We start from the raw sequence: 15,785 nt of genomic DNA, 5'->3' as shown, positions 1-15,785 counted from the left end.
CTCCCTCCCATTTTCATGCTTAACCCAAACAGAGAAATAATGAGAGACTTAGACCTCCACTGAAAAGCTCACTGCCTGGCAGTACTCCTTGGGTGATCTCGCTCCCTCCTGTGAAAGTTGTGGCTTCTAACAGAAGAAAAAGGAAAAAGAAAATGTAAAGGCTAGGGACACATGGGTGGCTCAGTCGGTTAAGCATCAGATTTGGCTCCGGTCATGATATGGTTGGGAGTTCAAGCCCCACCTCGGGCTCTGTGCAGACAGCTCAGAGCCTGGAGCCTGCTTTGGATTCTGTGTCTGCCTCTCTCTGCTCCTCCCACACATGACCTCCTTCCCTCTCTCTCTCTCTCTCTCTCTCTCTCTCTCTCTCTCTCTGTCTCTGTCTCTCTCTCTCTCTCTCTCTCTCTCTCTCTCTCTCACACACACACACACACACACACACACACACACACAAATAAATAAATAAACATTAAAAAAAAGTAAAGACTTGGAGTGTGCACAGGACATTCAGGTATAATACGTCCTAGGTATACATCCTGTGTATAACTGTCAGGTAATGGACCCCATAATGCCCTGATGAAGGCTCCTTAGAGCACAAAGAGGAAAAATTAAAGTGTCTGAACAGATTTTATTGATGTCAAATATTGAACAACTGCTAAATTTTTCACCAGTCTGCTAAATATGGAACATCCAAAGAGTTTTGATATATATTTTCTTATTCTTTTTTAAATTTTTTAATGTTTATTTACTTTTTAGAGAGAGACATAGCATAAGTTGTGGGGGGGGTGGTGGCATAGTGAAGGAGACACAGAATCTGAAGCCAGCTCCAGGCTCTGAGCTGTCAGCACAGAGTCCGAAGCAAGGCTCAAACTCACGAACTGTGAGATCGTGATCTGAGCCGAAGTTAGATGCTTAACCGACTGAGCTACCCAGGTACCCAAAGAGCTTTGATATATTTCAGTCAGGGCCTTTTACTGAAGTTATTAGAAAGTACCATTAGTGCCTTAACAGGGCTCACCTGTGATGATCCTCATTCTTGTTCCACTTTCTCCCACAGAAGTTGTGGCTTCTGAGAGAAGAAAACAGGAGTTGAATGGAAACTATTTAAGGACCACAGAAAGGAGTGTGTAGAGGAGACATCTAATTTGTGGGAGGACATGTGGAAGATTCCCTGTTGTCTTGTTGCCTCACCTGTAATAGAACTGCCAGGGGCAACAGTTGTACCAGGGGCTACCCCAGTGGTGCCTGAAACACAAAGGTCTGAAGTCATCACAGTGATTCATGTTTATCTCCTGAATACCTGTCTCTAGAAGGAAATCTGGATGTATCTCATATCAAGGGGCCCTTTCACTGCTTCCTGATGAAAGTGAGAATCATATACCTTTCCTGTGACCTATAGCATTAAGAAAGCAATCAAAATAATAATTTTTCCAAGTTGAGGCAACCTCCTCAAACATCCCATGATTTCAAAACAGAGAATAAGGTGGCTTTCTTCCAAGTGTTCACCTGTCACACTCCCAGTTGCTTGGCCTCCCGGTACTGCAGTGGTGCCTACCGTAAGACGAAACAAACAAAAAAAAAATGAATTTCCCAAGGAAAATACTGAGCATCAATACTGTTTCTTTGAATAAGAAAATCTTTATATAGGACAGGCCTATTTAGGAGTTCACATCATTTTCACTTCTTCCCAAGTGTATAATATTCCTCAGCTCCCCCTGACATCTTAGTGATATAAGCCATCACAGGAGAAACCTATCATACAGTTTACATCACCAGCACATCTTTAAAAAATAGCCACTGTGAGGCTAGATGCTGGTGTTAAGAGCTCTTCCATATATTAAATATGTGAAATCTAAGAAAATGCTGAAAATAAATACAAACTACTCTGTAGGAGAGCACACCTCCCAACAGGTGACTTCAGGGAGAGCCATAATTCACACTAAACCCCAAACTGTAAGCTAATTATTCTCACTGCATCTGGATCCAGTTCCAGAAGTACCACTGCCTTCTGTTAAAGTTGTGGCCTCTGAAGGAAGAAAATGATGAATGATGAGGTCTGAGGATTTGGGATATTAGGGAAAGAATTATGTTGATATTTTTCAGAGCAGGTCTACTAACTATATTATGAGGTTAAATATGGAGATTTATTTCTTATTAACCTACCTGTGTGGGAACTTCCAGATATAATAGTTATCCCAGAGAATTCCTCTGTAAGACCTAAAAGAAGAAAAATAAAGGGATCAACACAGCATTATCTCCCTGATCAATATGGCGTTGAACCACTGGAAGACCTTTCCTGAGGATCTTTGTTTCTAAAGGAAATGAACCATCAATTACTTCCCACAATTTCTTTTCCTGACCCACCTACTAATCCTTGTTCTACTGGAGTTGCCTTTCCATACATCCCACTGAAAGCAGAAGGAGACCTTATGTCACCCTCCCAGTTTCTCTTCCAGCCCCTGGACTCCCAGGAGTGAGAGGTGACTAAAAGAATAAAAAGGCAGATGATCAATTATTTGAGGTGTTTGGGTAGTCAGATGTTTAAAATAGCACTCCTTAACTCTAATACTCTCATATGATGAGTTTATTTAGTCCATTATACCTGGCTTGGAACTCTGTGAACTTCTACTAGCTCCAGGTGAAATCATGGTGGTACCTATTAAAGCAAATAGAGTGAAGCTTTAAAGTAAGTATACATTTTATCATTACTCTAGTATTTATAGACATCTCTTATGTGCAATATTGTTTTTGGCCCTTGAATGTATCAGTGAGCAGGATATTCAAAGATCCCTCCCTTGATGCAGCTTATATTCTAGCAACTGGAAACCATCAGTGAACAATCAACAGGACAAATAACACAGTGTGACAGATATTAGGAAGTGGTATGGGAAAACAGCAAACTATGTAAAAGCTCTGGGGCTTTGGAAGGCAGGGGCTGACCAGCATGTTGCCTTCATCTTTGCTATCCAAAGACTAGCTCTGCAACACTGGGCATCTGGAAATCCATATGGAGATATCTTGAGGCTATGGAATTTCTAAGCAGGCCCAGGTGTGTGACTCTTGGCATGTTATGTTTCCTAGATGAAATGCAAGGCCCTTTCCCAGGTCAGGTGTTCACTGTAGCCACACAAACAGATTTGATAAAACCCCCAAAGCCTCACACTAAAACAGCTCACTTCCTAGAAGTTCTGTTTGGGTGGTCACACTTCCTCCTGTGGAATTCGTGGCCTCTGATAGGGAAAAGGAAGGAAGGAAGGAGTAAAGACTAGGGTGTGGGAAAGTACACACTGTGCTGTTGTCAGAATCTATCATCCAATGGCCCAATTTTGCATGTATTTTCAGACTTACCTGTGCTGTAATTTCCAGGTTCCACAGTTTTCTCAGAGACTATACCAGTAGTACCTAAAACAAAAAAGGGGCAGCAGTCACTCAGTTCAATTGCTTGTCCACTATGGGATTTAAATAGGAATCTAAAGTTTCCATATAGCAGTAAACTATAACCCCGAGACTTTGAATTCCAAGAACTAATTCATATATACCCCGTGTAATATTTCTTTCTACAATAATTTTACTGAGAAAGTTCTCGACTCTCATGTCCCTTTCTTTGGGAGGAGAGATAGGAAGTTTCCCTCCACATTACCTGTCCATCTGTCATTAGTTTGACTTCATGATGGTCTACTGAAGGTTCTTGTAAGCTCAGGAGATAAGGAGGCAACGTAATGACTGTCTTGTCCTTTTTTATGAATTTGCTTAATATAACATATATAGTGTAGATTTTTTTCAGAAGACTGTTTTTTATATCAATTCTTAGCATTTTATTTTTTTTAATATGAAATGTATTGTCAAATTGGTTTCCATACAACACCTGGTGCTCATCCCAACAGGTGTCCTCCTCAATACTCACCACCCACCCTGTCCTCCCTCCCACCCCCATCAACCCTCAGATTATTCTCAGTTTTTAAGAGTCTCTTATGGTTTGGCTCTCTCCCTCTCTAACTTTTCTTTTCCTTTCCCTACCCCATGGTCTTCTGTTAAGTTTCTCAGGATCCACATAAGAGTGAAAACATATGGTATCTGTCTTTCTCTGTATGACTTATTTCACTTAGCATAACACTCCCCAGTTCCATCCACATTGCTACAAATGGCCATATTTCATTCTTTCTCATTGCCAAGTAGTATTCCATTGTGTATATAAACCACAATTTCTTTATTCATTCATCAGTTGGTGCTCAGAAGACTGTTTTAAGAAGTTATTATGAAGTGCAGGTATTAGATTAGCAGCACTCACCTGTGGCTATTCCAACTCTGGTTGTTTCATTTTCTCCTAGGAAAGTTGTGGCCTCTGATGGAGAGGAGGAAAGAGTTAATTGGAGAATATTTAGGGTCATGGAAAAGATAGATGGTACTCCTGCAAAGACTAATACCAGAGGAAACATCTAACTTATGGGAGGACATGTGGAAAGTTCCCTACCATCTTGTTGACTCACCTGTGTTAGAATTTCCAGGGACAACAGTTATGCCAGGGGCTACCCTAGTGGTGCCTGAAACAAAGGAACAGCAGTGCTCATGTTTCTTTCCTAAAAACATGCCTCTAAAAGTAACCCAAGTATGTCTTCTTTATATCTAACTGGCTCACTCTCTGGCCCTTCTCTGATGATGAGCCCTATGTATTTTCTTTTCACCATTTTATTACAAAGCCAGAGTCACAATGTTGTCAACCTAAGATAATTTTTCCAGAATTCTATGTCTTGTTACGCTCACCTGTTTTACTCTCAGTGACGACTTGCTGATGCTACAGTGGTACCTGCTGTGGAGTGGCAACAGAAGGTATGAGTGTGCTCAGAACCCCAGACATTGGGAAAATATCTCACTCTTCATTGCTTTCTTGTGAAAAGCAAACATCTATCTATATAGGGCAGACATGTCTCCAGGGTCCATGTAGCTCTTCTCCATTTCTCCACAATACCAAGTTTTCATACCCTTCCCTCTTCAAATGCTTATAAGGTTTATAATTCCACAGGAAATAATTCTCAGAATAATTAGTACAATCATCCCATCTTCAGGGATTACAGCTAAGATGGTGGACCCTGTTATTAGTAGCTTTTCAGGAAAAAAAAGTTCAAAACTGAAAAAGAATTAGTTGGCCAAATGTGCAATATTAATAAGGTAAATATGGACTGCTCCCCAGAAACCCTCTCTCTCTCTCTAGGCTCTCCTACAAATGCCATAATTAGTGGTAACAAGAAGACAGGAACTGGTCCCTCTCACCTGTTCTGAATCCACCTCCACTGGTGCCAACACTTTCTGTGGAAGTTGTGACCTCTTGAGGGAGGAAATGGAACAGTAAGTTCTGGGTGTTTGGGTGGTTGGAAAGAGATATTTTGTATTATTTAATCACCACAATCCTACAAAAAGCTTCATGTCCAGAGTGTCCAAACAGATGGCTTTCTTATTATTTCAACTTTAACCTGTCTTGGGAATGCCTGTTTTAACAGATTTCTCTGGTAGTAGGCACTGAGTGGCTCACTGAGTGATACATGTTGAATGGTCCTTAATCAACAAAGGGAGAATCTAATGGATCAAGTGGATAAGTATTGAAATCAAACACTTCATCAGATAAGGACCCCAAAGGAATTTTATATCAGTGAATGAAATAAGACAAAAATGCCTGTCTTCAAGGAGCTAACATTTGAACGTATGTACTGAAAGAATGTAAATGAGAGCAATTGAGAAAAAGTGAGATGTTCTAAAGATTAAACTTCTTTTAAAACTGTTAAGTCTAAAAAGAGATACCAGGATGCAATAAAAGCTAAAAATTTTCATGGAAAGGATAGGTGATAAATAACGCTAATAAGCTGAGAAAAAAAGCTGCCTTTTTTTAATAAGGGGCATATTTCAGAGTTATTTTCATTTATTTGATTGATTTTGCACATTTGTACACAACTGGTGTAGAATTTAACTATTATGTAAGGGAATCAATATGACTTTGTTATGATTTAAGAAGGCATAAGAATAGAAAAATCAAAAGCCCTATGCTACCAGAATCTAATTTGAAGTTCATGTTTTATTAATCTGATAAAATTGAGATTTCTATTATATTCTCTAGTCTAGTTACTGCAATACCAATTTTTTCCAGATGCACATTTACAATTTCATATTTTCTCACCTGTTACTGCAAGCTATTTTGACGTCACTAAAACTTAAGCTATATTTATAAATGCACATTTTTAATTTTTCATGAAAAGATTAATTTATATTAGATTATAATTTGGGAAGAATATCACAGTCTCATATATTTTTCAGTGTCCAAATGGAAAACATAAAAATGCTGAAGCCACATCCTACAGAGCATATTTTTGTCATTTTAATGTTGACTTACCTACAATTAATACTGGTGGAACTCTCTTATCTGACCCTAAAAAAGGAAAGATTAAATTCATGTTTCCATTAAAGAATATACTTGAGGGGCGCCTGGGTGGCGCAGTCAGTTAAGCGTCCGACTTCAGCCAGGTCACGACCTCGCGGTCCGGGAGTTCCAGCCCCGCGTCAGGCTCTGGGCTGATGGCTCGGAGCCCGGAGCCTGTTTCCGATTCTGTGTCTCCCTCTCTCTCTGCCCCTCCCCCGTTCATGCTCTGTCTCTCTCTGTCCCAAAAATAAATAAACGTTGAAAAAAAATTAAAAAAAAAAAAAGAATATACTTGAATTCCATTTTTAAAAATCCCTTTGGTGCTTCAACTGCCATCATATATAATTTTTTTATTAAAAAACAGAGGTATGATATTTTCATAGAGGCTGATCTTAGAAATTGAAGTCAGAGTGCGAGATCACTTGGGAGAGAAGCTGCGAAGTGCTCTGTAAGGAATCACCTATGAATTACAAATTATCAAACTGAAAGCAAAACCATTGCCTTTTTCCCAAGTAAAATATTTACACAAATATAATTCTTGTTTGCTGCCATTTAATTAAAGATTAAGGTCTTAAATTTGGAAAATGCAAGAGTACTATTGTCAATAACAATAAAGTACATACTATGTCCAATAGTCACATCCTAGTAGCCATGATATTAATTTATAATATAATTATGGTGTTCAATATATAATTTGAAACATTTCAATTTATTTACATTTACATAGCCACAGATTGAATAAAGAATAATTATAAATTTAATCTGAATCAAATTATTGAACTATTTTCTAGTGACTAGTTTGTAAAATAAATTTATATAAGTCATCTTTGTAAAAGTAGTTAGAATAAGTGTAGCATAATACTTTACAAGAAAAAAAGCATAAACAATCTTTTCCTTAAATAATGGACAATTTCATCATGAACAGCTAGGTTCGGTGAGATAACCTACAAACAGAAATAATGCCTTTCTCAAGTACTATAATATATTACTAGTCCAAAAATTTAAATACTAATGTGCTATCATCTATAATACATTTTCATTTATTGGTAAGAAAAATAATTGCCTCGTAAGTTGGAATGATTGTAAAAAGAAATGAAGTGATAAAGTTTTTATTTATAAAGCAATAGTATTATAGTTTTTGCCAATGTTTTAGAATTGACAAATGCCACAGTTTGTCATTATATATAAAAATTTAAACCCCTTTTTAGTACCTGCTGCTGTGGCTTGGAAATGGAGAAAATTTGAGCTTTATAAATATTAAAAGCAAGGTCTTATTGATGGATCATCAAAGACCATTTTATATTTGCCTTACAGGAGGATGGACATTGTGGGTAGGAGCACAGTCTTTGGAGTCAGTATAGAATGGATAAAAATATTGGCTCCAATATTTGATTTGCTGTAGAATATGAACAAATTTAGGTCATATCTTTTTTTTAACGTTTATTTATTTTTGAGACAGAGAGAGACAGAGCATGAATGGGGGAGGGTCAGAGAGAGAGGGAGACACAGAATCTGAAACAGGCTCCAGGCTCTGAGCAGTCAGCACAGAACCCGACGCGGGGCTCGAACTCATGGACCTCGAGATCGTGACCTGAGCCGAAGTCCGAGGCTTAACCGACTGAGCCACCCAGGCGCCCCTAGGTAGTATCTTTTCTAAGTTCCCCATGAGTAAAACGAGATAACAAAATTTATTCTAATAGTTAAATGAGAGAATATATTTAAGGACACTATAATTATGTAACTGGAATTATTACTAACTATTTTGCCATTTTTAATTAGCCAATAAGCATGAAAAGTGTAAAAAAAAAATCTGACATCCCCTGCTTACTTACCAGTAGTGGAACTTTCTGGTGCAATTGTTGGGCCAGGGGCAGCTTCTGTGAAACCTGAAATTAAAATGAAAAGTAATGTGTCGCCTGTGTAACCCAGTCAGTTAAGCAGCTGACTCTTGATTTTGGCTCAGGTCATGATCTCACAATTGGTGAGTTCAAGCTCCTAGTCTGGCTCTGAGCTGACAGCACAGAGTCTGCTTGGGATTCTTTCTTTCCCTCTCTCTGCCCCTCCCCTGCTCATGATCACCTGTGCTCTCTCTCAAAAATAAATAAACATTTTAAAAATTAAAAAAACCCAGAAAGTCATGAACAGTGTTCTTATTTTATGGGGACACTACCTAGACATTTAACAATGTAACTACTTTGAGTTCAGGTGTTACAGTTCCAGTACCTGGTGTAAACACACCTAACAAAATATAAGGTCCTAAATCCCAGATGACTTGGATCTGATTTTCTGATTTCTACTCAAAATACAATAATATTCATCATTAGATTTATCAGGAAACCTTATTTTGTGTTACAACCTGGGCCAACACTTTCCCTTCCCACTCGCCTGATTTTCCAGGTGTAGTTAAACTGGTTATGCTTTCACCTGATTTGGTTTCTCCATATGGTTCTTTTTTTTTTTTTTTAATTTTTTTTTCAACGTTTATTTTATTTTTGGGACAGAGAGAGACAGAGCATGAACGGGGGAGGGACAGAGAGAGAGGGAGACACAGAATCGGAAACAGGCTCCAGGCTCTGAGCCATCAGCCCAGAGCCCGACGCGGGGCTCGAACTCACGGACCGCCAGATCGTGACCTGGCTGAAATCGGACGCTTAACTGACTGCGCCACCCAGGCGCCCCAACCATATGGTTCTTCAGTTGTACCTGATTAATGAGATAATTGAAAATTATGTGTTTCATTTTAGGAAAAACAAACCTACCACTATTTAAGTATATTTAAAATTTAGATGTTAATACTAAACCTAGAATATCTCTTAATATTTTCTCCAAATATTTGGTGCTTGATTAATATAACAAACTCATTATCATGATGAGTCTAAGCTACACTTGCATTGGAATACCAACAGATACCTGGGTAAGCCTTGACTGCTTGTTTCCCAGCAGTGGTGGTTATAGAGTCTGATGCTCCAGCTGTGCTTCCCCTGTCTGAACCTGTTGTAGCTCCCACTGACACTCTGGTTGTACATGGTCAAAAATAAAAGTAGGAGGGATAAAAACATAAACTTCTTAAGAAGTCTGTGGACTCACTTCAAAACAATAATGTTCTACAAAGCTCCCATCTTTAGTAAACAAGTTGAGTTCTAAATATTGTAATTCTGACAAATGTATATAGTTCAAAAGTAGAAATCTGGACAAAATTAAAATTGCTTACAATAAATGGTCTATTTTCAGTGAACTTGACTTGCCTTCAGATGTGGTAACCTCATTCCTTAACATCCCAGTGGTTATCCCAGTTGATGATCCACTTGTCCCTGATCCTTCTGGTGATGGTCCAGTTGTCCCTGAAATTTCATGTGATGGTCCATTTGTTCCTGATGCTCCAGATGATGGTTGAGTTGTCCCTAAACCTAAAATAGCTGATCTAGTTGTTCTTGATTCTCCATTTGATGGTCCAGCTGTCACTGATCCTCCAGCTGTTGATGCAGTTGTCCTGGATCTTTCAGATGCTGGGATAGCTGTATCTGAAACTAAAACAAGTAGTCCAGTTGCTCCTGCTCCTCTAGATGATATTCCAGTTGTCCCTGGTGCTCCAGCTGATGGTCCAGTTGTCTCTGAACCTATAACAGATGGGGCAGTTGTACCTGATCCTCCAGATGATGATCCTGTGGTCACTGAACCTTCAGCTGATGGCCCAGTCCTCTGTGATGCTACAGATGGTCCAGTTATCCTTGAATTTACAACAGGTGGTCCAATTGTCTCTGCTCTTTCAGGTAATCTTACAGTTGTCCCTGATCCTTTAGTTGATGGTCTAATTGTCCTTGAATCACTGACTGATGATATAGCTGATCCTAATATTTCAATTGATTCAGTGGTCTGTAATCCTGATGATCCAGTTTTGGCTGATCCTTTGGTCGATGGCCCAGTTGTTCCTGGTTCTATAGCTGGTGGTACAGTTGTCCCTAATCCTTCAGATGATTGTGGAGTTGTCCCTGAACCTAAAATAGATGGTCCTGTTGTTCCTGATCCTCCAACAGATGGCTGAGTGGTCTCTGCTGCCCCAAATCCTTGTACAGTTGTTCCTGCTTCTTCAATTAATTGTCCAGTTGTCTGTGATTCTCCTATGGATGGTCCCATAGTCTCGGACCTTACAACAGAGGTTTCAGTTGTTTCTGATAATACAGAAAATATTCCAGTTGTCCTTGATCCTTCAGCTGAAGGTCCACTTGTTCCTAACTCATGTAATGTTCCAGATGTCCCTGTAAATCCTGCTGATGGCAAAGATGTTCCTGATTCTACAACAGATGGTCCAGTTGTCCCAAATCCACCCATTGATTGTCCAGTTGTCTTTGATATACCAACTGATGATACAGTTGTTCCTAATAGTTCAGATGGTGGTCCAGTGATGGATATATCTCCAGATGATGATCCACTTGTCCCAATCACTCCATGTGATGGTTCAGTTGTGCCTGAACCTATAACGGATGGTCTAGTTACCCTTGATTCTTCAGATGATGGCAGGGTTGTCCCTGAACCAAAACTTGATGATCCTGTCATTCCTGACAATCCAATAGATGGTCTTGAGGTCTCTGATCCTAGGGCTGATTGTACAGTTGTCTTTGATTCTTCAGTTGATTGTTCAGTTGTCCATGATCCTACTATAGATGTTGCAGTAGTCTCTAACATTGGAACAGAGGTTTTGGTTGTTTCTGATACTCCAGCTAATGATCCAGTTGTCCTTGATCTGCTAGCTGATAGTCCTGTGGTCCCTGATCCTCTAGCTGCTGTTTCAGTTGTCCCTGATCCTAAAACTGGTGGTCCAGTTGATTCTGTCAATCCTGGTGCTGATGAAGGTATTCCTAATCCTACAACGGATGGTGCAGTTGTCCCTGATCCTCCAGTAGATGGTTGACTTGTCCTTGATATTCCAACAGAAGATCTAGTTGTTCTGAATACTTCAGTTGATGATCCAGTGGACCCAGATTCCCAGGATGACAGTCCACTTGTGACTGATCCTGTAGCAGATACTCCAGTAGAGCCCGACTTTACCAATAAAGGTCTAGTTGACCTTAATTTTTCAGAAGATGTTAAGGTCATCCCTGAACCTAAAATAGATTGTCCTGTAGTTTCTGATCCTCCATGGAATAGTCCTGTAGTCCCTGACCCTCCAGATTCTAAACCTGTTGCCCCTGCTTCCTCAGCAGATTGTCCAGTTGTCTGTGTTCCTCCTATGGATGTACTCATAGTTGCTGAACTTACAACAAAGATTTCAGTTGTTTCTGATCTTCCAGAAAATGATTCTGTTGTCCCTGATCCTTTAGCTGATGGTCCAGTTGTTGCTAAACCAGCTGATGGTCCAGGTGTCCCTGTCAATCTTGACGGGAGAGATGTTCCTAATCCTACAGCAGATAATCCAGTTGTCTCTAACCCACCAGATGATAGTCCAGTTGTCCTAGATATACCAGGTGATGATCTAGTTGTTCCTAATTCTCCAGCTGATGGTCCAATTGTCCCTTTCACTTCAGATGATGGTCCAGTTATGCCTGTCACTCCAGATGATGCCCCAGTTGTCCCTGAACCTACAACAGGCAGTCTAGTTGTCCCTGAAACCAAAACAGATTGTCCTGTTGTTTCTGATCCTTCATGGAATTGTCCTATGGTCCCTGAACCTCCAGCTGTTGGTCCTGTTGTCCCAGCTTCTTCAACAGATTTTCCAGTTGTCTGGATTCCTCCTATGTAGGGACCACTAGTACCTGAACTTATAATAGAGATTGATGTTGTTTCTGATCTTCCAGAAAATGATCCAGTTGTCCCTGCTCCTTCAGCTGATGGCCCAGTTATTCCTAACCCATGTGATGGGCTAGATGTCCCTACCAATCCTACTGATGATACAGATGTTCCTGACTCTACAACAGATGGTCCTGCTGTCATCCCAGATCCACCCATTGATAATCCAGTTGTTTCTGATATACCAGCTGATGAACTAGTTGTTACTAATTCCTCAGCTGATGGTCCAGTTATTCCTGTCATTCTAGATAATGGTCCAGTTATGCTTTCGACTCTAGATGATGGCACAGTTGTCCCTGAACCTACAAAAAATCTTCCAGTTGTTCCTGACCCTCCTCGAAATGGTCCTGTTGTCCTTGCTTCTTTAGCTGACAGCCCATTTGTCTGGATTCCTCCATTGTAGAGACCACTAGTACCTGAATTTACAGTAGAGGTTGCTGTTGTTTCTGATCTTCCAATGAATGATCCAGTTGGCTCTGGACCAGACATCCCTGTAAAACCTATTGATGGTACAGATGTTCCTGATTCTACAAAAAATGGTCCTCTTGTCATTCTAGATCCACTTGTTGATGGTCCAGTTGTCTCTGATATACCAGCTGATGATCCGATTGTTCCTAATACTTCAGATGATGGTCCAGTGGAATCAGATACTCCAGATGACAGTCCAGTTGTGGCTGATCCAGTAGCTGATACTCCAGTTGTGCCTGTCTTTACCAACGAAGATCTAGTTGTCCTTATTTCTTTAGAAGATGGTAAGGTCATCCCTGAACCTAAAGTAGATTGTCTTGTTGTTCCTGATCGACCATGGAATGGTCCGGTGGTCCCTGATTCTCCAGCTGCTTGTTCTGTTGTCCCTGCTTCTTTGGCTGACAGTCCAGTTGTCTGTGATCCTCCTATAAATGGACCAATAGTCGCTGAACTTACAACAGAGGTGGAAGTTGTTTCTGATATTCCAGAATATACTCCAGTTATCCCTGATCCTTCAGCTGATGATCCAGTTGTTGCTAATCCAGGTGATGGACCAGAGGTCCCTGTCAATCCTACTGATGGTATAGATATGCCTGATCCTACAAAAGATGGTCCTGTTGTCACCCCAGATCCACTCATTAATGCCCCAGTGTTCTCTGATATACCGGCTAATGATCTACTTGTTCCCAATTCCATAGTTGATGGTCCAGTTATTCCTGTCACTCCAGATGATGGTACAGTTGTTCCGGACAAAACAACAGATTTTCGTGTTGTTTCTGAACCTAAAACAGAATGTACTGTTGTTCCTGATAATCCATGGAACAGTCCTGTGGTCCCTGAGGCTCCACCAGCTTGTCCTGTTATCCCAGTTTCCTCAGCAGGTGGGCCGGTTCTATGAGATCCTCTTGTGGACAGACCAGTAATCCCTGCACTAAAAACAGAGGTTTCAGTTCTTTCTGATATTCCAGCCAATGACTCACTTGTCCTCGATACTACAGATGATTGTCCAGTTGTTGCAAATGCAGGTGATGGACCATAGGTCCCTGTCAATCCTGTTGATGGTACAGATGTTCCTGATCCAACAACAGACATTCCAGTTGTCCCTGAACCTCCAGAAAATAGACCAGTTGTACTTGATATATGAGTTGATGATCTAGTTTTACCAATTACTTCAGATGATGGTTCAGTGGACTCAGATACTCCAGATGACAGTGCAGTTGTGGCTGATCCTGTACCCAGTACTCCAGTTGTGCTGGACTTTACCAATGAAGGTCTCGTAGTCCTTATTTCTTTAGGAGTTGGTAAGGTTGTCCCTGAACCTAAAACAGGTTGTCTTGTTGTTCCTGATCGTCCATGGAATGGTCCTGTGGTCCCTGATCTTCCAGCTGCTTGTTCTGTTGTCCCTGCTTCTTTGGCTGACAGTCTAGTTGTCTGTGATGCTCCTGTGGATGGACTGGTAGTGTCTGAACTTACAATGGAGGTCACAGTGGTTTCTGATCTTCCAGCCAATGACGCAGTTGTCCTCGACCCTACAGATGATTGTCCAGTTGTTGCTAAACCAGGTGATGAACCAGAGGTCCCTGTCAATCCTGCTGATGGCACAGATGTTTCTGATCCTACAACAGATGGTCCAGTTTTCCCTGACCCACCAGAAAATAGGCCAGCTGTACTTGATATACGAGTTGATGATCTAGTTGTTCTGAATACTTCAAATGATGGCTCAAGGGACTCAGATACTTCATATGACTGTCCAGTTGTGGCTGATCTTGTAGCTGATATTCCAGTGGTGCTGGACTTTACCAATGAAGGTCTAGTTGTCCTTATTTCTTCAGATGATGGCCCAGTCATCCATGAACTTAAAACGGATTGTCCTGTTGTTCCTGAACGTCCATGGAATGGTCCTGTGGTCCCTGATATTCCAGCTGCTTGTTCTGTTGTCCCTGCTTCTTTGGCTGACAGTCCAGTTGTCTGTGATCCTCCTGTGGATGGACTAGTAGTGCCTGAAGGTACAATGGGGGTTGCAGTGGTTTCTGATCTTCCAGCCAATGACTCAGTTGACCTAGATCCTACAGATGACTGCCCAGTTGTTGCAAACCCAGGTGATGGACCAGAGGACTCTGTCAATCCTGCTGATGGCACAGATGTTCCTGGTCCTACAACAGATGGTCCAGTTGTCCCTGAACCTCCAGAAAATAGTCCAGTTGAACTTGATATACCAGTTGATGATCTAGTTGTTCTGAATACTTCAGATGATGGCTCAGCGGACTCAGATACTCCAGATGACTGTCCAGTTGTGGCTGATCTTGTAGCTGATATTCCAGTGGTGCTGGACTTTGCCTGTGAAGGTCTGGTTGTCCTTATTTCTTCACTTGATGGCCCAGTCGTCCATGAACTTAAAACAGATTGTCCTGTTGTTCCTGATCGTCCATGGAATGGTCCTGTGGTCCCTGATCTTCCAGCTGCTTGTTCTGTTGTCCCTGCTTCTTTGGCTGACAGTCTAGTTGTCTGTGATCCTCCTGTGGATGGACTGGTAGTGCCTGAACTTACAATGGAGGTAGCAGTGGTTTCTGGCCTTCCAGCCAATGACTCAGTTGTCCTCGATCCTACAGATGACTGTCCAGTTGTTGCAAACCCAGGTGATGGACCAGAGGCCTCTGTCAATCCTCCTGAGGGGACAGATGTTCCTGGTCCTACAACAGATGGTCCCTGTGTCCCTGAACTTGCAGAAAATCGGCCAGTTGTACTTGATATACGAGTTGATGATCTAGTTGTTCTGAATACTTCAGATGATGGCTCAGTGGACTCAGACACTCCAGATGACAGTCCACTTGTGGCTGATCCTGTAGCTGATATTCCACTGGTGCTGGACTTTACCAATGAAGGTCTGGTTGTCCTTATTTCTTCAGATGATGGCCCAGTTGTCCATGAACTTAAAACGGATTGTCCTGTTGTTCCTGAATGTCCATGAAATGGTCCTGTGGTCCCTGATATTCCAGCTGCTTGTTCTGTTGTCCCTGCTTCTTTGGCTGACAGTCTTGTTGTCTGTGATCCTCCTGTGGATGGACTGGTAGTGCCTAAACTTACCATGGAGGTTGCAGTGGTTTCTGATCTTCCAGCCAATGACTCAGTT

General features: G+C 41.1%; 1 protein-coding gene across 1 annotated transcript in view; it reads right to left on the bottom strand.

Annotated features, from left to right (window-relative positions):
- LOC122473605 (mucin-19-like) overlaps nucleotides 1-15,785 on the bottom strand; it is a 102,135-nt gene that overhangs the window by 25,085 nt on the left and 61,265 nt on the right. The window contains exons 35-46 of the mRNA XM_043564258.1: nucleotides 9,649-15,708; nucleotides 8,236-8,289; nucleotides 6,377-6,412; nucleotides 4,485-4,538; nucleotides 4,286-4,339; nucleotides 3,346-3,399; nucleotides 2,600-2,653; nucleotides 2,335-2,481; nucleotides 2,161-2,214; nucleotides 1,970-2,023; nucleotides 1,189-1,242; nucleotides 1,016-1,066 (exon numbers count right to left, since the gene is read on the bottom strand). Of these exons, the coding sequence (XP_043420193.1) occupies nucleotides 1,016-1,066; nucleotides 1,189-1,242; nucleotides 1,970-2,023; nucleotides 2,161-2,214; nucleotides 2,335-2,481; nucleotides 2,600-2,653; nucleotides 3,346-3,399; nucleotides 4,286-4,339; nucleotides 4,485-4,538; nucleotides 6,377-6,412; nucleotides 8,236-8,289; nucleotides 9,649-15,708 (6,726 nt within the window). The remainder of the gene's footprint in view (nucleotides 1-1,015; nucleotides 1,067-1,188; nucleotides 1,243-1,969; nucleotides 2,024-2,160; nucleotides 2,215-2,334; nucleotides 2,482-2,599; nucleotides 2,654-3,345; nucleotides 3,400-4,285; nucleotides 4,340-4,484; nucleotides 4,539-6,376; nucleotides 6,413-8,235; nucleotides 8,290-9,648; nucleotides 15,709-15,785) is intronic.

This window comes from Prionailurus bengalensis, chromosome B4 (assembly GCF_016509475.1).
Source record: "Prionailurus bengalensis isolate Pbe53 chromosome B4, Fcat_Pben_1.1_paternal_pri, whole genome shotgun sequence".
Lineage (NCBI taxonomy): Eukaryota > Metazoa > Chordata > Mammalia > Carnivora > Felidae > Prionailurus > Prionailurus bengalensis.
The sequence above is the reverse complement of the archived record's forward strand: the minus strand, read 5'-3'. Positions and strand labels throughout refer to the sequence as shown.